The sequence below is a fragment of the Pistacia vera genome, unplaced genomic scaffold (genome assembly GCF_008641045.1).
Source record: "Pistacia vera cultivar Batoury unplaced genomic scaffold, PisVer_v2 Contig364, whole genome shotgun sequence".
NCBI lineage: Eukaryota > Viridiplantae > Streptophyta > Magnoliopsida > Sapindales > Anacardiaceae > Pistacia > Pistacia vera.
In genome coordinates this window covers 232,236-252,909 of record NW_022196184.1, presented here as the reverse complement: position 1 = coordinate 252,909, position 20,674 = coordinate 232,236, and the positions used below count along the sequence as shown (strand labels likewise).

Below are 20,674 nucleotides of genomic sequence, written 5' to 3'. Positions count from 1 at the left end.
GGAGTGGGGGACTCAAAGCTAGCACATGAGAGCCATGCCATCTTGCCACTTGTCTTCAATCTCAACTCCAATTATCCGGCAGATTAAGTTAATCTCAACCGTTAGATCATTAGGATGAAACTCATAGACAGTTGAGAACTAACTAGCCCGCCATGACTTCCACGTGGCAGAAGAATTAAGACTAATTAGTTGGTTAATTATAGGTAATTAATGAGGTAATCACCTGAAAAAGTATGCTTGTGTTGTGAATTACTGGTATTGACTTCAATTTATAAATAAAATAATAAAATGTCACCGTCCCATACCATACCCTAACGGCTACTTTATTAAAAAGAAAAGAAAAAATAATTAAATTAATAAAGAGTTGACAATCCGGTAATATATGGCGGGAACCTCTCTTATAAATAACCCTACTCCTGCATGTTCCTCTTCACAATTACTTACACGAAAAACCAAACGAAACCTACCCAGTTCTCACTCTCTCTCTTTCTCTTTGTGCTAGTTGGTTGATTCGATATTCTTGACTGAAGTAATGGCGATTCCGGTTATCGATTTCTCGAAGCTCAACGGTGAGGAGAGGGCCAAGACGATGGCTGAGATAGCCACTGTTTGCGAGGAATGGGGATTCTTTCAGGTATATTTTTTATGTTTTTAGTTGATAACATGCAAAAATGTTTATCTATTCGGTGGGGAAATTTCCTTTCAACAAAATTCATTCAATCTTTTGCGGAGGCCTTTTTCTTTTTTTTTTTTAAAAAAAATATGAAAGTATTAACTCTAGATTATTGGCTGGTGTAGCTGGAGAACCATGGGATTTCGGAGGAGCTTATGGAGAAGGTGAAGATGGTGGCCGCTGAGTGCTTTAAGCTGGAGAGGGAAGAGGGATTCAAGAACTCGGCTGAAGTGAAGAAGTTGAATGAGTTGGCGGAGAAGAAGAGTGGTGAAAAGTTGGAGAATTTTGATTGGGAAGATGTCTTCCTTCTCACTGATGATAACGAATGGCCATCAGCAACCCCTGGATTCAAGTAAGCTTAAAGTTTCAACCTTTTCTTTAGTGTTCATTCTTTGACCAGTACCATAAATATACATAATTTGTGTTTTACACTTTAAAATTTCACGAAAAAGCACTCTCGTTTTCATATTTAAAGACTTTAATTTCTTGTAGTTCAATTGAAGTAGATATTGTACAGAATTTAGCTTTGCTTCATTTTGACATCTCATTATAATTAAGTAATCTAACTTGTGATATTGTTGACAGGGAAACCATGGCGGAGTACCGATCTGAGTTGAAGAAACTTGCCGAGAGAGTGATGGAAGTAATGGATGAGAATTTGGGGTTGCCAAAGGGCTACATCAAGAGGGCATTCAACAATGGCGATGGAGATAATGCCTTCTTCGGAACCAAGGTGAGCCACTACCCGCCATGCCCTCATCCTGAGCTCGTTAATGGTCTTCGAGCTCACACCGATGCCGGGGGAGTCATATTACTCTTCCAAGATGACAAGGTGGGCGGCCTTCAAGTCCTGAAAGATGGCGAATGGATCGATGTCCAGCCAATGAGAAACACTATTGTGATTAACACAGGTGATCAGATTGAAGTCCTGAGCAATGGTAAGTACAAGAGTGTGTGGCACCGAGTCAATGCTAAACCTGATGGGAATAGGAGATCCATTGCTTCGTTTTACAATCCATCACTCAAGGCCACCATAGCTCCTGCACCAGAACTCATGGAAAAAGCTAACCAAGAAGTGGAACAAATTTATCCCAAGTTTGTGTTTGGGGACTACATGTCAGTTTATGCTGAGCAGAAGTTCCTCCCTAAAGAACCAAGGTTCCAAGCAGTGAAAGCCACGTAATTTTATAATTACAAAAACTTCATATCGAAAAGATTATTACACCTTAATATCTCTTTTATTTTTTTGGGTTTTCCCAAGGTCTATGGGCAAAAGGCTTCTTCCTTTTAACTACATGTGTAAGAGAGGAAAGAAAGCTGCTCAAGTGAAGTGAGTAAATTATTTAGTGTGATTTTAATTTTATTTTCTTCGATTTCTAAGATGATCTCTTTCTTGCTTGTTATGTAAACATGCACGGGGTCGAAGTTTTTAAGTGTTGTTAAGGTTTGGTTTGTAAAATAGAAATGTACTAAAAATTGTACCATTCAGTAGTACTGAAACTATATTTTTTCTTTCCAAGAAGACTCCACAGCTGGATATTACGTGCAGTCATGTTCTTGCATGCATGCCTCAAAGTCAACAGTAATATACAAATATTTACCCATTTTGCCTCACAGTTCAATGCATATTCTTCTATAAATGTTTGATATGAAGCATTATGTATAGCTGGGTCAAATTATGCCTGAGAGATAATGGTCTATATTTAAACATGTGGGTTAAGGAATTTCTCCTTGCATTGACATTTCCATATAATTAACGAAAGAGGGTGCACCTAAATTCAAAACGTGAAAAGATGCTTAGTTTTGCTTTAATTCATTCTATTTAGACATGGTTCATTTATTTAAACGAACTATGAGATAACAGTTTTAGAAGCAAACTGTACTATATAAAAGAAAGAAACCATAAGTTTTAATGGCATAGATCATCAAGATCTTAATCCTGCTTAATTTTAAGGCCTGGTTTGCTTGTCTCCGACGGATTAAGGACTTGCAAAACACATATTTGGTTGATATATAAAAAAAAACAATAACTTTTGACTGTAAACCCTTTAGCTACTAAAGTTAGTTATACTCAAGGTCTTATATTCTACTAGCAAGAGAAATATCTATCACATTTGTATAATTATCATGATTTATTGGATTTGTAGGATGTTACGTGACCCTGAGAATTAGACAGGCTCTAATGGATCTGGATACCTTAGTTACCTAAAAAAAAAACTAATAACTTTTGGTAGTATAGACCAAAAGATTCCAATGCAATATTGCATCAACAGAGATACTGTCTACTGATGCCCTATCAAACCTTCAATTTAGTTCACGAACTAAAGTGCCTCTCATTATTTAAGGAATTGAATTCCAGCCCAGTGAAGAATCATATTACACTGAAAGAAGTATGATCAGATACTTTCTAGCCCAGATAGGGATATAACATTAGCACATGAAATGTATATATATATATATATATATTCAAAGACATTGATCTGGCAGTAATCTTGTTATCTGAATGTTAATTCATAGTATTCCCCCTTGTCATTGGACAAATCCAGTGACAGATAGTTCAACAGAGATTTTTATAGCTTTAGCCGACTCCTAGCATTTTTTTTTTTTTTTTTTTTTAATTTGATTAAGAACCTTCCTCTCTCCTATACATTCCCACATAAAACTGAAACAACATGTCTCAAAGAAATAAAATAAATAAGAAACGGTACACCTAATCAAGCAAGCATCTATGAATCATATTTTCAGATCCAGAAAGGGGCTGTAAGACTAGATTTCTATTATCATAACGTAAATGACAGTATACAATTATTGTTTTTAGTACTGAAAGGAAGAAAAGAATTTTAAATGTATGTGGCCAACCCAATCTTCATGTGGGAGCCAATGCTGGTAATTATAGTATTTACTCTTTGTAATTTCAATTTTTCTCTAGTCTATCACATTTACAGTCTGTACAATGATTTACACAAACCCCGTTCCTGATCAAGGAAGGAGTTGCTTCTCATCCGTTTCGAAGGCTTCAAAGGGCCTTCTGATCAAGCCTCTCATTCCAATTCAAACAGCGAATCAAGCTGTGAAACCAGTCACAAGTTTGATCAGATTTGTTAACTGTTGGGAGCGGGTGTTGGCTCATAAATATCCTGACAGAATCTCCTCTCGAGAGTTGCTGCCTTCTCTTTCCATCAAAAGAAACCCATGCACTGCTCCGTGCATCATCAGGAATCTGTTCATTTACAACACTGGTTAGATCCTCCAAATTGAAGAATGTCATTTACATGAAATGTAAACTGATTAGATCTAAGATATATGTCTCCAAGTTAAAAATTTAATCAGATCTACTGGAACGCAACCAGGAAGGTATGCAATTAAGAGTAACTTGGAAGATGTACTGAACATTCATCCATAATGACGTGATTAAGTGGCCAATTAGTTATCTTATAACAGTCTAAAGAAATTTTCTTTTTCCTCCAATCTTTCATATATACATGCTTGTGTGCCTGCACAAATGTCAGAACTCTGATCAACTCTGGATTCAAGCATAACAATCCCCGATTCTTGTGACTTAGTTGCATACCATCTTTGCCCATGATAAATTTTCAAGTAACTAAATGATAAGAATTATAAGCTTCTTTAAACTAATAAGGGGACGATGAGGTTGAAAAACATGAACCTAGATTCTGATTCCTAAGCCCAAAATTCATACAACACAGCATAGTGATGAAGATGCTGACATGTAATAAGCAAACTGACAGCCAGCAAGCAATGTAAATAAAACCAATTAGCTCCACCCTGATTTCTTCTAACAACTAACAAGTGTCTGAGGCACAAATTAGTCCAACACCACTATATTCTTCTTTTGTGGTATGCTGTCTATGAACTCCACAACTCAAAACTAATGTTTCAACCTAGGACAACTAATAAGCTATAACTAGAGTGAACTAGATTCCAAAACTTATAGATTTTTTTTTTTCTTTGGAGATACTTAGCCACAATTTGTATAGATCTTTTTGCTTTCCGAGGCTACTGCTTGTTCAGTTTAGGGAGTCCCTTTTTATTAATACAATTCTTGTCAACAAATTTAAAAATAATAAGTGCTGAGATACATTTATAAATTTACCTTCAATTCAAGCCTTGCAGAGTCTGGAAGTATTACAGGTCTAAATGAGAGGGAGTGTGGACAGATTGGTGTAAAAAGCATACATGAGACGTTTGGGTGTACCTGCATTCAAAAATTATATAACGTGACATACATATGAGGCGTGCAGAAAAAGAAATGGCAACAACCAGTCACAACGCTTGGATTTGAACATAAACATATATGTAATGTAGTGATAACAGTAAGTATATATGACAAATAACTACAGATTATTGGGAAATTATAAATTCCCTCCTAAAATAGGTTCTCTTACTCAACAAAAATGTCCCCAACTTGTCTGAAATATCCTTACTTTATTATCATCATGACACTGAATAATTATCATATGTTCAGAACATTTTGTCAATTCATATAGAGAAGATCCATGGGGAGAGAATTTATCACTTCCCTTGAAAATATTCATTGGAATATCTAAGTAAACGGGATTCAGTCATACAATGAATTTGTTGCCAAAGCAAGGCTCATAAAATGTATGTAGTGCCAAAGCAAGATTTTTCTCCATGAAATCTACTTTATAGAGAATTCAAGATAATCTTAAGTAAAGAACTAGGTAATACTTTTTCAGAGGCATCCAATTCCTGCTTCCATACCGAAAAAAGTCATCATAAAAATGTTTCACTGGAAATATGACCTTAATTTAAATTTGTGTAGTGTCATCTTTTCAAATTAAATTTTTTCTTTTTTCAACTGTAAACAACAGAAAATTTAGATCTTGATAAGCCAAGCCAATCATTCCATAATCAAACACTCCATCAATCTCATAGCAACTGCAAGTAAATAAAATCAAGGGTCCTTACATTAGAAACCAGGAACATTAACAGTTTCTCTCAAGTGAATTTACAATTTTCTTTTGAAGCAACGAAATTGGGGAAGAATTCCCTACCATAAAAATCATCTTAACAGATGGATTCTGCATATCATAAATTTGTAACTCCACAACTCAAAAGAAAGCTTACCATGGAACCTCCTGCAGCTGTAGAGTAAGCAGTACTTCCTGTAGGTGTGGCTACTATGACTCCATCACCTTGCACCTAAATTGAGACATTGACAATAAGAGCATACCATTATAATTAAAGAACCAAAGGTTTAGATCCATGGAATATACATAGATGATGATTGTCAAGATGGACTAAATAGAACTTGAATTTTGCATGTGTTAGTTAAGCAAGCAGACTCTGCTCAAATGAAAGTTGAGGCATGATTGAACAATTTTTCTTATTTAGAGAGTTAGATTGATACCTCACCTTGGTTATCAGTCGGTCATGTTCATAACATTCAATCTTAGAAAGGTATGGATTAGAACCACGGTCAACAACTATCTCATTTAGGACATCAAAAACTTTCCCAGGCATTGCTTTACCATTGCGAAAAATTTCACAGCGTAGCCGCATTCTAAGAGTTATATAAACACCATCCAGTGAGTTATTCCCATGAATGACCTGCCTTAAGTCCTGCCTGTAGTCTTCAAACTATGTCATAAACAAAAATCAAAATTAAAAATTCAAACACATAAGCTGTCAAATAAATGACCAAATTTATAAAACAAAGTAGTAACAGTAAAAAGAAAGAGTTGAGCTGCAAACTTACAGTATGGGAAGTGAGAAATCCTAGAGATCCGAGATTAAACGATACAACAGGTGGTACAGCATCTCTGAATAAATTTGATGCATGGAGTATGACACCATCACCCCCCAAGCATGCCACAAAATCAACCCTCTCATGAAGATCACTGTATTAATGGCATGCAACAGGGCAATGAGGCAAGAAGAGCATTACATTATACAATAGAATCGCTGTGCATTAGATGACGTTATCTTTACCTGGTATCTTGAGTATAAAAGGTCTGAACAAATCCAAACCCTGGAATTCTAGCAAATATGTCATGGACATCTGGTTCAACAAGAACATTCATCTTCTCTTGGTAACATAGGAAAGAGGCAACCTGCACATCAGATACAAAAAATTAAATAAGAATGGCTACATAATTTTAAAATTTAATGCAGAAATAAAGACTGTTGTCATAGAAAGAATTTTTCTGATATTCTCTAGTATGGAAGCAGGTAAAGAGGAATACATGTCATGTTAAATACCAAATTTCTTGACAAGATACCTTTCTCTAGATATACAGTGTAAGAAAAAACATGTTACAAATTCTTAAGTTCACTAACAAAACACCAGAAGCAAATTAAAAGCTAATAAAGAATTAAAACTCCATTGCTTGATTTTAAAACTGATTTTTACATGGGACTGGTTGCATGTTGACATCAGTTCACAAATTTACGAATACATAAATTTGTAGCAAGCATCAGCAGGCATGGCAACCATTTCTTACTCCAATGGATAAAGAACCCCTATGTAGGGTCAAGGAAGTGTGATTAGCTTAAACTCATAGGTAAAAGATCAACAAAATTATTTATATTCTAACATGATTAATATGTTTCCAGCCAGCAATACTCTTTGCCATAATTATAAAAGGTTAATGGAGGTATGCATGCACATATATATCATGCTAACAAAAAAAAAAAAAAAAAAAAAAATTAGAAACTTTCACAATCAACATAGCTACTGTTTTAGATAGTCATAATTTCAAAGTACATTTAGGGAAACATTGTAATATTAACTAGTAAGATTTTATATGGGTACCTCTTTTGCTTCTTCCATGAGCACTGGCCCTGGCTTCTTCAACAATAATACTGTCTTTGGTGTAGATTTCCACATAAGCATCTGCTGCTGTGTACTAGGATGAGTGAAAGCCAAGGAAGATTCAGTCACCTTCTCTCGCGTACATGAGAATCCATCTGTTCGCACTAAAAACATCTCAGCTTTCTTTCTTGACTGCACCCTCACAACACCAGTTGCAGAAGCACACATATTCCCTTCAATTTGTTCCGAGTCTTCATCACCAGAAGTTGAGGCTTTTCTGTTGCTCCTCCGATCCTCCTTAACAGGTTTAGATATGACATGCCCATTTAAGTTGTTACTCACAGAGGTAGAGGCAACAGTTTCAGTCATGCAATCCCTGTCCCCTTTACCAAACCCATTCACACTTGAATCAACCGAAGCATAACTATCACCATCCAAATACTTCAGTCTTTCAGCAGGTGAGCTCTGATGCTCTGCAGATAGATTTTGATCGCTAACTGAACCATTGGGATTTCTTGTCTCTGCAGGTCCTGAAACGGGACTAGAATAAACAAGCTCACCTGGCAACATTTCCAACCTCTTCACTGGATAATTAAAATATCTCGGAGGTGATATCTTTTTACTCCTGAAAAACCTGGACATCTCTTTTTTGGAGAAAAAATTACAAGGAGGGACCTGAGCCTTTAGAGGATCAGTTTCCCTGCAGAATTGCCCAACAGATTCCACCCCATTTCCAACTGTTTTCAACGATTCTACACCTTTAATAGAATTAAGGCTTTCATATGCCCCATTACTCTGATTTTCTTCATCCTTGGCTGATGTAACTTCTTTGTGAAATGATCCATTTGTAGTGTGCACCTCAACCAACTTCTCTTGTGTCACTTTGTATTCCTTCTCCAGGACAGACCTATTTTCTTCAATGGTAGATGCAGTTAGTCCTACCCTTCCGTCTGTATCTAATAATGAGACATCATTTGAAGTTACTGTCTGATTAGTTATGATTTGTGATGCACAGCGAGTCATGTACTGACGCCATCTGGAGACCATGGCAGAGGTTCTCCACACCCCTTCCTTACTGTGAAGATACAGAGGCTTTTTGCTGCAATCTGAAACCAGAGATGCAAATTTCTCAACCTGCTCCATTGACGGAGCAGTCCCAACTTCAACTGGAATTTTAACCAAGTCAACTTTCCCTGACAAAACAGCATCATCTATAGCTGCTTCATAAATGTTATCTTTTACCATCTCCGCCCTCATATCTACAATTGTTTTAAATCCTCTCTCCATTAACCACTTCAAACCTTCTTCTGTTACCTGACCACCTCGCCAAAAAGCAATCTCAGAATCTTTGGATCCTGTATCTTCTTTAGAGGTGGATAAATAAACAGGAATCCAATTTGCAAATAAAGTATGGCAGGGATAATCATCTCCACGGGGAAATCCAGAATCGTAGCAGACATTCTTCAGCCTCTGCAATTTTCTCCACACATCCAAGCTTCGAACATCTTCAGATGTCAAATAATTTTCAAGAGCAATGTGCAAGCTCTCGCAACACCTTTTCATCTCACCCCGGAAGATGGCGAGTGGTGGAAGCTTGTCCTCCATCATGCTTACATCTGCTATACGAAAGGCATTTGAAGATCTTCCTGAAAGAACATCCTCTCTTCCTTTACTTAAAAGAGATAGCATGCAGCCAAGCACAGAAACTATTTTGTCTTCCAACAATGGTTTTTCCTCTGGTGTGAAATCATATGAAACACTACATTCGCCAGTCAACGGATTGCATAATGTATCCATCAGAGCAGCATGAAGCCGTTCAGCTGCCCTGAAAATTCTACAATATGCCTCAACTTCTGCAATCTCCCCAGGAACAGGACCAATCCAAGGCAACTGTGTTGGATCATTAGACTGGACAGCCTTCTATTTAAACCAAAAAAGTGTCAGTCAGCAGTACAAAACTTTTATATGAAAACTGCTTACTCAATTTCACAAAAGGAATGAACTGAAACCATAAACTAAACCCAGTGAGGGGAAAAATATAGCATTACAACTCGGATACAAATGCCAGCACCAGCATATTAAGGCAGTGAGGTCACATAAGTATGTAAGGCCACAAAAGTGTAGAAACTGAAAGCATTTAAAGAAGTTTTGCTATTTTTGTTGCAATACAGTGAGAGGGGAAAGTACCCAGATGATCAAAGGATGAACTTTAATAATTCTTGTGAATGGCTATTTCAGGTTTTATTTTGGACTGTAAATAAAGAAAAATATTATAAAAGCTACTAATCAACCAAGCAGATACCTTTCTTTTCCCTCACACAAGAACCAAATGAAGAATAGGCAATGTGAGAAGTCTTCCATAGAACACCACATCCTCAAGTGCATGGAGCTACTGAAACCATGTCCAGAGCTCCAACTATTACACAGTGCTCAATCAGAAAGAATTTTAAACAAACGGAAAGTGACCCATCAGCTTATTTACTCGTATCTAAAGTATCAACAAGTTTCACAGTGTGAACAGAACCAACTTTCTAGATCAAAAAAGACACCCCATATTTTATTCAGTTGCCACCAAAATGAACCCCATCATCTAAACGTCATAACCCAATTGCAATTCACAAAACAGCATTCAGAAAACAACCCTATCAGTCATTTCATCAAACACCATTACATTAAACCGAGAAAAAAAAAATTCACAAAAAAGCCAGAAAACAAAAAATAAATAAATAAATAAAAACCAACCAATTCAAGAAACAGCAAAACCAAACTGACCTGAGAGTCCAAACCCAAATTCTGAGAAAACGAATTGGATAACTCCGCACTCACTACAAACTTAATCTTCTTTTTGAACCCATCTTTCCTATGTAACTTAAACCCGAAACCAAAGAACTTGGTCTCGTTAGGGAGCTTAGAGGGGCATAAAATTCCGGTGAGCGGAGGGGAGAGGCGTTGCATGTCTACTAAGAGCCACATGGCGCAAGAAGAGACATGCCAACACAAGTTGTTGTGGATAATATCGAATTGGATCGATTTGAGATTAAGCAGAGTAGTATTATTGGTGGTTGAAGAGTTTTTTCAGTTCCTTTGGTGTCATTTGAGTTTTGTGTTGTGCTGGTGTTTGATTTGATTTTGGTGTTGTGTGCTTTTGATGTGATGCTTTGTGCTTCTAGTCCTGGATCAATCAGCTTTGGGTCCTACCCCTACGCCCGTTTATATATTTATGATTTATCCGCTTTTTAACATGTAAATTCTGCGGCCACTACATTTATGTGATTTAACATAATTCAAGCCAATGGAATCTTTCTCAATGCATGTGAGGAATTTTATCGAAGAAAAAAATGATAAAAATTAGAATCGCTTAAAACCTCCGTCCTGTAAGAGAAGTAAGCAGATTTTTTAAATAAAAATCGACAAAATCAAATTGATAATCAAAATTTTGAAACTCCTTGATGGTTGACAAGTGGCAGTGGCAGAATCATATTTGTATTGAAAATTGAAATATATAGCGGTGCTAAATGCTAATTATGCAACGCCAACTAGAAAGCTAGCTACAGCTACAACAGTTAGGTTTCTTCTTAATATAGTATTTTTCGATTAATTAAAAAAGATTAACTAAATTCACTTTTTCTTATTACAAGACTATGTTAATATTTAAATTTTTGTTGAAAATCGTTTCTTTTGCATTAACCAACTCAAAAGATGTGATTACGAAATCTTTTACTAAAATATAAGATTAAAAAAATAATTTATTATTTTTAATATATATAAGGGTTAATGACTTTTTTCCACCCAAATAATAGCTAATGACATTTTTCTACTCACAGGCTTTTAAAATATCATTCTATTATCCAAATTTATATTCCAACAACAAACAGAAAAAAACTTGATCCAAACTATTAGGATTTTTTTAAGAGAGGAGGCCGATAAGTCTTTTGGTGGTAAAAGATTAGATTTTAATGGTTATGATTAAATAAAATTTTGGCTTAAGATAGACGGTTGCACAAACTCTAATCGCTCGATTATTAACAATTGACGAGATCGACAAGAGTAGGGTTTGAGAAGTTTTAGTAAGTGATGATTTGGGAAGAGAATGATGATAGTATGAAATTGCAATAATGTCGAAATCGAAAATAGAATATAAATTTGATTAGTAAAATGGTATTTTAAAAAAATTTGGAGGGAAAAGTGTCATTCAATCATTATTTGATGGAGAAACTATCATTAAGTTATTATTTGATAAAAAAAAGTGTCATTAAACCATAATTTGAGTAGAAAAAAATCATTTACTTTATATATATAATTAAAGAAATTACGAGGTCCTTGAGGATAATTCGCTGCAACAGAAGTTGAGGCTTTTCTGTGCTCCCGATCCTCCTTAACAGGTTTAGATATGACATGCCCATTTAAGTTGTTACTCACAGAGGTAGAGGCAACAGTTTCAGTCCTGCAATCCCTGTCCCTTTACAAAACCATTCACACTTGAATCAACCGAAGCATAACTATCACCATCCAAATACTTCAGTCTTTCAGCAGGTGGCTCTGATGCTCTGCAGATAGATTTGATCGCTAACTGAACCATTGGGATTTCTTGTCTGCAGGTCCTGAAACGGGACTAGATAAACAAGCTCACCTGGCAACATTTCCAACCTCTTCACTGGATAATTAAAATATTCTAGGTGATATCTTTTTACTCCTGAAAAACCTGGACATCTCTTTTTTGGAGAAAAAATTACAAGGGGGACCTGAGCCTTAGAGGATCAGTTTCCCTGCAGAATTGCCCAACAGATTCCACCCATTTCCAACTGTTTCAACGATTCTACACCTTTAATAGAATAAGGCTTCATATGCCCCATTACTCTGATTTTCTTCATCCTTGGCTGATGTAACTTCTTTGTGAAATGATCCATTTGTAGTGTGGCACCTCAACCAACTTCTCTTGTGTCACTTTGTATTCCTTCTCCAGGACAGACCTATTTTTCTAATGGTAGATGCAGTTAGTCCTACCCTTCCGTCTGTATCTAATAATGAGACATCATTTGAAGTTACTGTCTGATTAGTTATGTTGTGATGCACAGCGAGTCATATACTGACGCATCTGGAGACCATGGCAGAGGTTCCACACCCCTTCCTTACTGTGAAGAACAGAGGCTTTTTGCTGCAATCTGAAACCAGAGATGCAAATTTCTAACCTGCTCCATTGACGGAGCAGTCCCAACTTAACTGGAATTTTAACCAATTCAACTTTCCCAGACAAAACAGCATCATCTATAGCTGCTTTATAAATGTATCTTTTACCATCTCCGCCCTCATATCTACAATTGTTTTAAATCCACTCTCCATTAACCACTTCAAAACTTCTTCTGTTACTGACCACCTCGCCAAAAAGCAATTTCAGAATCTTTGGATCCTGTATCTTCTTTAAGGTGGATAAATAAACAGGAATCCAATTTGCAAATAAGGTATGGCAGGGATAATCCATCCACGGGGAAATCCAGAATCATAGCAGACATTTCAGCCTCTGCAATTTTCTCCACACATCAAGCTTCGAGCATCTTCAGATGTCAATAATTTTCAAGAGCAATGTGCAAGCTCTCGCAAACACTTTTATCTCACCCGGAAGATGGCGGTGGGGGGAAGCTTGTCCTCCATCATGCTTACATCTGTATACGAAAGGCATTTGAAGATCTTCTGAAGAACATCCTCTCTTCCTTTACTTAAAAGAGATAGCATGCAGCCAAGCACGGAAACTATTTTGTCTTCCAACAATGGTTTTCCTCTGGGGTGAAATCATATGAAACATACATTCGCCAGTCAACGGATTGCATAATGTATCCATCAGAGCAGCATGAAGCGTTCAGCTGCCTGAAAATTCTACTACAATGAATTTGTTGCCAAAGCAAGGCTCATAAAATGTATGTAGTGCCAAAGCAAGATTTTTCTCCATGAAATCTACTTTGTAGAGAATTCAAGATAATCTTAAGTAAAGAACTAGGTAATACTTTTTCAGAGGCATCCAATTCCTGCTTCCATACCGAAAAAAGTCATCATAAAAGTGTTTCACTGGAAATATGACCTTAATTTAAATTTGTGTAGTGTCATCTTTTCAAATTAAATTTTTTCTTTTTTCAACTGTAAACAACAGAAAATTTAGATCTTGATAAGCCAAGCCAATCATTCCATAATCAAACACTCCATCAATCTCATAGCAACTGCAAGTAAATAAAATCAAGGGTCCTTACATTAGAAACCAGGAACATTAACAGTTTCTCTCAAGTGAATTTACAATTTTCTTTTGAAGCAACGAAATTGGGGAAGAATTCCCTACCATAAAAATCATCTTAACAGATGGATTCTGCATATCATAAATTTGTAACTCCACAACTCAAAAGAAAGCTTACCATGGAACCTCCTGCAGCTGTAGAGTAAGCAGTACTTCCTGTAGGTGTGGCTACTATGACTCCATCACCTTGCACCTAAATTGAGACATTGACAATAAGAGCATACCATTATAATTAAAGAACCAAAGGTTTAGATCCATGGAATATACATAGATGATGATTGTCAAGATGGACTAAATAGAACTTGAATTTTGCATGTGTTAGTTAAGCAAGCAGACTCTGCTCAAATGAAAGTTGAGGCATGATTGAACAATTTTTCTTATTTAGAGAGTTAGATTGATACCTCACCTTGGTTATCAGTCGGTCATGTTCATAACATTCAATCTTAGAAAGGTATGGATTAGAACCACGGTCAACAACTATCTCATTTAGGACATCAAAAACTTTCCCAGGCATTGCTTTACCATTGCGAAAAATTTCACAGCGTAGCCGCATTCTAAGAGTTATATAAACACCATCCAGTGAGTTATTCCCATGAATGACCTGCCTTAAGTCCTGCCTGTAGTCTTCAAACTATGTCATAAACAAAAATCAAAATTAAAAATTCAAACACATAAGCTGTCAAATAAATGACCAAATTTATAAAACAAAGTAGTAACAGTAAAAAGAAAGAGTTGAGCTGCAAACTTACAGTATGGGAAGTGAGAAATCCTAGAGATCCGAGATTAAACGATACAACAGGTGGTACAGCATCTCTGAATAAATTTGATGCATGGAGTATGACACCATCACCCCCCAAGCATGCCACAAAATCAACCCTCTCATGAAGATCACTGTATTAATGGCATGCAACAGGGCAATGAGGCAAGAAGAGCATTACATTATACAATAGAATCGCTGTGCATTAGATGACGTTATCTTTACCTGGTATCTTGAGTATAAAAGGTCTGAACAAATCCAAACCCTGGAATTCTAGCAAATATGTCATGGACATCTGGTTCAACAAGAACATTCATCTTCTCTTGGTAACATAGGAAAGAGGCAACCTGCACATCAGATACAAAAAATTAAATAAGAATGGCTACATAATTTTAAAATTTAATGCAGAAATAAAGACTGTTGTCATAGAAAGAATTTTTCTGATATTCTCTAGTATGGAAGCAGGTAAAGAGGAATACATGTCATGTTAAATACCAAATTTCTTGACAAGATACCTTTCTCTAGATATACAGTGTAAGAAAAAACATGTTACAAATTCTTAAGTTCACTAACAAAACACCAGAAGCAAATTAAAAGCTAATAAAGAATTAAAACTCCATTGCTTGATTTTAAAACTGATTTTTACATGGGACTGGTTGCATGTTGACATCAGTTCACAAATTTACGAATACATAAATTTGTAGCAAGCATCAGCAGGCATGGCAACCATTTCTTACTCCAATGGATAAAGAACCCCTATGTAGGGTCAAGGAAGTGTGATTAGCTTAAACTCATAGGTAAAAGATCAACAAAATTATTTATATTCTAACATGATTAATATGTTTCCAGCCAGCAATACTCTTTGCCATAATTATAAAAGGTTAATGGAGGTATGCATGCACATATATATCATGCTAACAAAAAAAAAAAAAAAAAAAAAAATTAGAAACTTTCACAATCAACATAGCTACTGTTTTAGATAGTCATAATTTCAAAGTACATTTAGGGAAACATTGTAATATTAACTAGTAAGATTTTATATGGGTACCTCTTTTGCTTCTTCCATGAGCACTGGCCCTGGCTTCTTCAACAATAATACTGTCTTTGGTGTAGATTTCCACATAAGCATCTGCTGCTGTGTACTAGGATGAGTGAAAGCCAAGGAAGATTCAGTCACCTTCTCTCGCGTACATGAGAATCCATCTGTTCGCACTAAAAACATCTCAGCTTTCTTTCTTGACTGCACCCTCACAACACCAGTTGCAGAAGCACACATATTCCCTTCAATTTGTTCCGAGTCTTCATCACCAGAAGTTGAGGCTTTTCTGTTGCTCCTCCGATCCTCCTTAACAGGTTTAGATATGACATGCCCATTTAAGTTGTTACTCACAGAGGTAGAGGCAACAGTTTCAGTCATGCAATCCCTGTCCCCTTTACCAAACCCATTCACACTTGAATCAACCGAAGCATAACTATCACCATCCAAATACTTCAGTCTTTCAGCAGGTGAGCTCTGATGCTCTGCAGATAGATTTTGATCGCTAACTGAACCATTGGGATTTCTTGTCTCTGCAGGTCCTGAAACGGGACTAGAATAAACAAGCTCACCTGGCAACATTTCCAACCTCTTCACTGGATAATTAAAATATCTCGGAGGTGATATCTTTTTACTCCTGAAAAACCTGGACATCTCTTTTTTGGAGAAAAAATTACAAGGAGGGACCTGAGCCTTTAGAGGATCAGTTTCCCTGCAGAATTGCCCAACAGATTCCACCCCATTTCCAACTGTTTTCAACGATTCTACACCTTTAATAGAATTAAGGCTTTCATATGCCCCATTACTCTGATTTTCTTCATCCTTGGCTGATGTAACTTCTTTGTGAAATGATCCATTTGTAGTGTGCACCTCAACCAACTTCTCTTGTGTCACTTTGTATTCCTTCTCCAGGACAGACCTATTTTCTTCAATGGTAGATGCAGTTAGTCCTACCCTTCCGTCTGTATCTAATAATGAGACATCATTTGAAGTTACTGTCTGATTAGTTATGATTTGTGATGCACAGCGAGTCATGTACTGACGCCATCTGGAGACCATGGCAGAGGTTCTCCACACCCCTTCCTTACTGTGAAGATACAGAGGCTTTTTGCTGCAATCTGAAACCAGAGATGCAAATTTCTCAACCTGCTCCATTGACGGAGCAGTCCCAACTTCAACTGGAATTTTAACCAAGTCAACTTTCCCTGACAAAACAGCATCATCTATAGCTGCTTCATAAATGTTATCTTTTACCATCTCCGCCCTCATATCTACAATTGTTTTAAATCCTCTCTCCATTAACCACTTCAAACCTTCTTCTGTTACCTGACCACCTCGCCAAAAAGCAATTTCAGAATCTTTGGATCCTGTATCTTCTTTAGAGGTGGATAAATAAACAGGAATCCAATTTGCAAATAAGGTATGGCAGGGATAATCATCTCCACGGGGAAATCCAGAATCATAGCAGACATTCTTCAGCCTCTGCAATTTTCTCCACACATCCAAGCTTCGAGCATCTTCAGATGTCAAATAATTTTCAAGAGCAATGTGCAAGCTCTCGCAACACCTTTTCATCTCACCCCGGAAGATGGCGAGTGGTGGAAGCTTGTCCTCCATCATGCTTACATCTGCTATACGAAAGGCATTTGAAGATCTTCCTGAAAGAACATCCTCTCTTCCTTTACTTAAAAGAGATAGCATGCAGCCAAGCACGGAAACTATTTTGTCTTCCAACAATGGTTTTTCCTCTGGTGTGAAATCATATGAAACACTACATTCGCCAGTCAACGGATTGCATAATGTATCCATCAGAGCAGCATGAAGCCGTTCAGCTGCCCTGAAAATTCTACAATATGCCTCAACTTCTGCAATCTCCCCAGGAACAGGACCAATCCAAGGCAACTGTGTTGGATCATTAGACTGGACAGCCTTCTATTTAAACCAAAAAAGTGTCAGTCAGCAGTACAAAACTTTTATATGAAAACTGCTTACTCAATTTCACAAAAGGAATGAACTGAAACCATAAACTAAACCCAGTGAGGGGAAAAATATAGCATTACAACTCGGATACAAATGCCAGCACCAGCATATTAAGGCAGTGAGGTCACATAAGTATGTAAGGCCACAAAAGTGTAGAAACTGAAAGCATTTAAAGAAGTTTTGCTATTTTTGTTGCAATACAGTGAGAGGGGAAAGTACCCAGATGATCAAAGGATGAACTTTAATAATTCTTGTGAATGGCTATTTCAGGTTTTATTTTGGACTGTAAATAAAGAAAAATATTATAAAAGCTACTAATCAACCAAGCAGATACCTTTCTTTTCCCTCACACAAGAACCAAATGAAGAATAGGCAATGTGAGAAGTCTTCCATAGAACACCACATCCTCAAGTGCATGGAGCTACTGAAACCATGTCCAGAGCTCCAACTATTACACAGTGCTCAATCAGAAAGAATTTTAAACAAACGGAAAGTGACCCATCAGCTTATTTACTCGTATCTAAAGTATCAACAAGTTTCACAGTGTGAACAGAACCAACTTTCTAGATCAAAAAAGACACCCCATATTTTATTCAGTTGCCACCAAAATGAACCCCATCATCTAAACGTCATAACCCAATTGCAATTCACAAAACAGCATTCAGAAAACAACCCTATCAGTCATTTCATCAAACACCATTACATTAAACCGAGAAAAAAAAAATTCACAAAAAAGCCAGAAAACAAAAAATAAATAAATAAATAAAAACCAACCAATTCAAGAAACAGCAAAACCAAACTGACCTGAGAGTCCAAACCCAAATTCTGAGAAAACGAATTGGATAACTCCGCACTCACTACAAACTTAATCTTCTTTTTGAACCCATCTTTCCTATGTAACTTAAACCCGAAACCAAAGAACTTGGTCTCGTTAGGGAGCTTAGAGGGGCATAAAATTCCGGTGAGCGGAGGGGAGAGGCGTTGCATGTCTACTAAGAGCCACATGGCGCAAGAAGAGACATGCCAACACAAGTTGTTGTGGATAATATCGAATTGGATCGATTTGAGATTAAGCAGAGTAGTATTATTGGTGGTTGAAGAGTTTTTTCAGTTCCTTTGGTGTCATTTGAGTTTTGTGTTGTGCTGGTGTTTGATTTGATTTTGGTGTTGTGTGCTTTTGATGTGATGCTTTGTGCTTCTAGTCCTGGATCAATCAGCTTTGGGTCCTACCCCTACGCCCGTTTATATATTTATGATTTATCCGCTTTTTAACATGTAAATTCTGCGGCCACTACATTTATGTGATTTAACATAATTCAAGCCAATGGAATCTTTCTCAATGCATGTGAGGAATTTTATCGAAGAAAAAAATGATAAAAATTAGAATCGCTTAAAACCTCCGTCCTGTAAGAGAAGTAAGCAGATTTTTTAAATAAAAATCGACAAAATCAAATTGATAATCAAAATTTTGAAACTCCTTGATGGTTGACAAGTGGCAGTGGCAGAATCATATTTGTATTGAAAATTGAAATATATAGCGGTGCTAAATGCTAATTATGCAACGCCAACTAGAAAGCTAGCTACAGCTACAACAGTTAGGTTTCTTCTTAATATAGTATTTTTCGATTAATTAAAAAAGATTAACTAAATTCACTTTTTCTTATTACAAGACTATGTTAATATTTAAATTTTTGTTGAAAATCGTTTCTTTTGCATTAACCAACTCAAAAGATGTGATTACGAAATCTTTTACTAAAATATAAGATTAAAAAAATAATTTATTATTTTTAATATATATAAGGGTTAATGACTTTTTTCCACCCAAATAATAGCTAATGACATTTTTCTACTCACAGGCTTTTAAAATATCATTCTATTATCCAAATTTATATTCCAACAACAAACAGAAAAAAACTTGATCCAAACTATTAGGATTTTTTTAAGAGAGGAGGCCGATAAGTCTTTTGGTGGTAAAAGATTAGATTTTAATGGTTATGATTAAATAAAATTTTGGCTTAAGATAGACGGTTGCACAAACTCTAATCGCTCGATTATTAACAATTGACGAGATCGACAAGAGTAGGGTTTGAGAAGTTTTAGTAAGTGATGATTTGGGAAGAGAATGATGATAGTATGAAATTGCAATAATGTCGAAATCGAAAATAGAATATAAATTTGATTAGTAAAATGGTATTTTAAAAAAATTTGGAGGGAAAAGTGTCATTCAATCATTATTTGATGGAGAAACTATCATTAAGTTATTATTTGATAAAAAAAAGTGTCATTAAACCATAATTTGAGTAGAAAAAAATCATTTACTTTATATATATAATTAAAGAAATTACGAGGTCCTTGAGGATAATTCGCTTGTTTGGTCAACAACAAATCAAGAACCTAGAATTTATCTTCCGCCTAGGTCTGCAATCGAATCGAATATGAACGAATAGCCTAGTTCGAAACTTGTTCGATAAGCATGAAGGAGTGTTCAATTTCATGTTCGAACTCGAAAGAACACATGATGATTGTTCGTGTTCGTTCGATTAACAAAACGATCAGTTCGTGATCGTTCAACTAACTCGTAAATACCTATTCGAATAACTCGTTCGATAACTCGTAAATACATGTTCGAATAACTCGTTCGATAACTTGTAAATACATGTTCGAATAACTCGTTCGAATACCTGTTCGAATAAAAGATATACACCAACTTTCCAATTCATGCTCTAAAAGACAAATATACAATAATTTATAATTCACACCCATTTAATTCAACATTTGAAAATAAACCAACTCTCTATCTATATTTATATCTTAAATGAATTAATAAAAACTCAGTAAATTAAAATAACTAACCATCATAGATAATAAAACTTCAAAATAAATTTAACAGAATAATAAATCATTCAAAACAAATTTGATTCCATATCAAACATGACACAAATAAAAGGAATTTGCATTTTGCATAGACATTACAGCACAACCAAAAGGATTCCAACAGGAGTGAACATACCACTATATAGTATATAATGTGAACCTACAAAAGAAAAAAAAAAGTGAAAATCATTAGTAGTAATAGACTGATTTTAAATATGGCTATGCTTAAAAAAGTAATCATATATCAATATACTTGATTCAATTGATGGGAATATCAA

At 35.9% G+C, this 20,674-nt stretch overlaps 3 protein-coding genes across 5 annotated transcripts; 1 reads left to right on the top strand and 2 right to left on the bottom strand.

Moving 5' to 3' along the window:
- The first annotated feature begins 451 nt into the window (after positions 1–451).
- LOC116140175 (1-aminocyclopropane-1-carboxylate oxidase 5) lies at positions 452–2,198 on the top strand. The gene is made up of 3 exons (XM_031425810.1): positions 452–634; positions 799–1,025; positions 1,259–2,198. The coding sequence occupies exons 1-3, from the start codon at positions 533–535 to the stop codon at positions 1,854–1,856; spliced, it is 927 nt and encodes a 308-aa protein (XP_031281670.1). The 5' UTR covers positions 452–532; the 3' UTR covers positions 1,857–2,198.
- Positions 2,199–3,420: 1,222 nt separating this feature from the next.
- LOC116140163 (NAD kinase 2, chloroplastic) lies at positions 3,421–10,591 on the bottom strand. 2 transcript variants are annotated; one of them, XM_031425787.1, is made up of 8 exons: positions 10,242–10,591; positions 7,470–9,389; positions 6,647–6,768; positions 6,414–6,555; positions 6,071–6,295; positions 5,783–5,857; positions 4,788–4,889; positions 3,421–3,893 (listed from the first exon to the last, which is right to left on the bottom strand). In XM_031425787.1, the coding sequence occupies exons 1-8, from the start codon at positions 10,440–10,442 to the stop codon at positions 3,690–3,692; spliced, it is 2,991 nt and encodes a 996-aa protein (XP_031281647.1). In that variant the 5' UTR covers positions 10,443–10,591; the 3' UTR covers positions 3,421–3,689. The 2 variants fall into 2 exon arrangements, with proteins under 2 accessions (XP_031281647.1, XP_031281648.1); XM_031425788.1 differs by having other exon boundaries at positions 7,470–9,386.
- A 2,771-nt stretch (positions 10,592–13,362) lies between these two features.
- LOC116140167 (NAD kinase 2, chloroplastic-like) lies at positions 13,363–18,676 on the bottom strand. Of its 2 annotated transcripts, none has more exons than XM_031425791.1 (6): positions 18,327–18,676; positions 15,555–17,474; positions 14,732–14,853; positions 14,499–14,640; positions 14,156–14,380; positions 13,363–13,942 (listed from the first exon to the last, which is right to left on the bottom strand). In XM_031425791.1, exons 1-6 carry the CDS (start codon positions 18,525–18,527, stop codon positions 13,829–13,831), a joined length of 2,724 nt encoding a protein of 907 aa, XP_031281651.1. In that variant the 5' UTR covers positions 18,528–18,676; the 3' UTR covers positions 13,363–13,828. The 2 variants fall into 2 exon arrangements, with proteins under 2 accessions (XP_031281651.1, XP_031281652.1); XM_031425792.1 differs by having other exon boundaries at positions 15,555–17,471.
- Positions 18,677–20,674: the final 1,998 nt, after the last annotated feature.

Bases quoted from the DNA above. Each gene is read 5' to 3' on its own strand.
- LOC116140167 (XM_031425791.1), bottom strand. From the start codon at position 18,527: ATGTGGCTCTTAGTAGACATGCAACGCCTCTCCCCTCCGCTCACCGGA. The intron at 17,475-18,326 runs GTCAGTTTGGTT...TGGTTTAAATAG, and splicing joins ATTTGGGTTTGGACTCTCAG to AAGGCTGTCCAGTCTAATGA. The intron at 14,641-14,731 runs GTAAAGATAACG...CCATTAATACAG, and splicing joins TTTTATACTCAAGATACCAG to TGATCTTCATGAGAGGGTTG.
- LOC116140163 (XM_031425787.1), bottom strand. From the start codon at position 10,442: ATGTGGCTCTTAGTAGACATGCAACGCCTCTCCCCTCCGCTCACCGGA. The intron at 9,390-10,241 runs GTCAGTTTGGTT...TGGTTTAAATAG, and splicing joins ATTTGGGTTTGGACTCTCAG to AAGGCTGTCCAGTCTAATGA. The intron at 5,858-6,070 runs GTGAGGTATCAA...GTCTCAATTTAG, and splicing joins ATGACCGACTGATAACCAAG to GTGCAAGGTGATGGAGTCAT.
- LOC116140175 (XM_031425810.1), top strand. From the start codon at position 533: ATGGCGATTCCGGTTATCGATTTCTCGAAGCTCAACGGTGAGGAGAGG. The intron at 635-798 runs GTATATTTTTTA...TGGCTGGTGTAG, and splicing joins AGGAATGGGGATTCTTTCAG to CTGGAGAACCATGGGATTTC. The intron at 1,026-1,258 runs GTAAGCTTAAAG...TATTGTTGACAG, and splicing joins TCAGCAACCCCTGGATTCAA to GGAAACCATGGCGGAGTACC.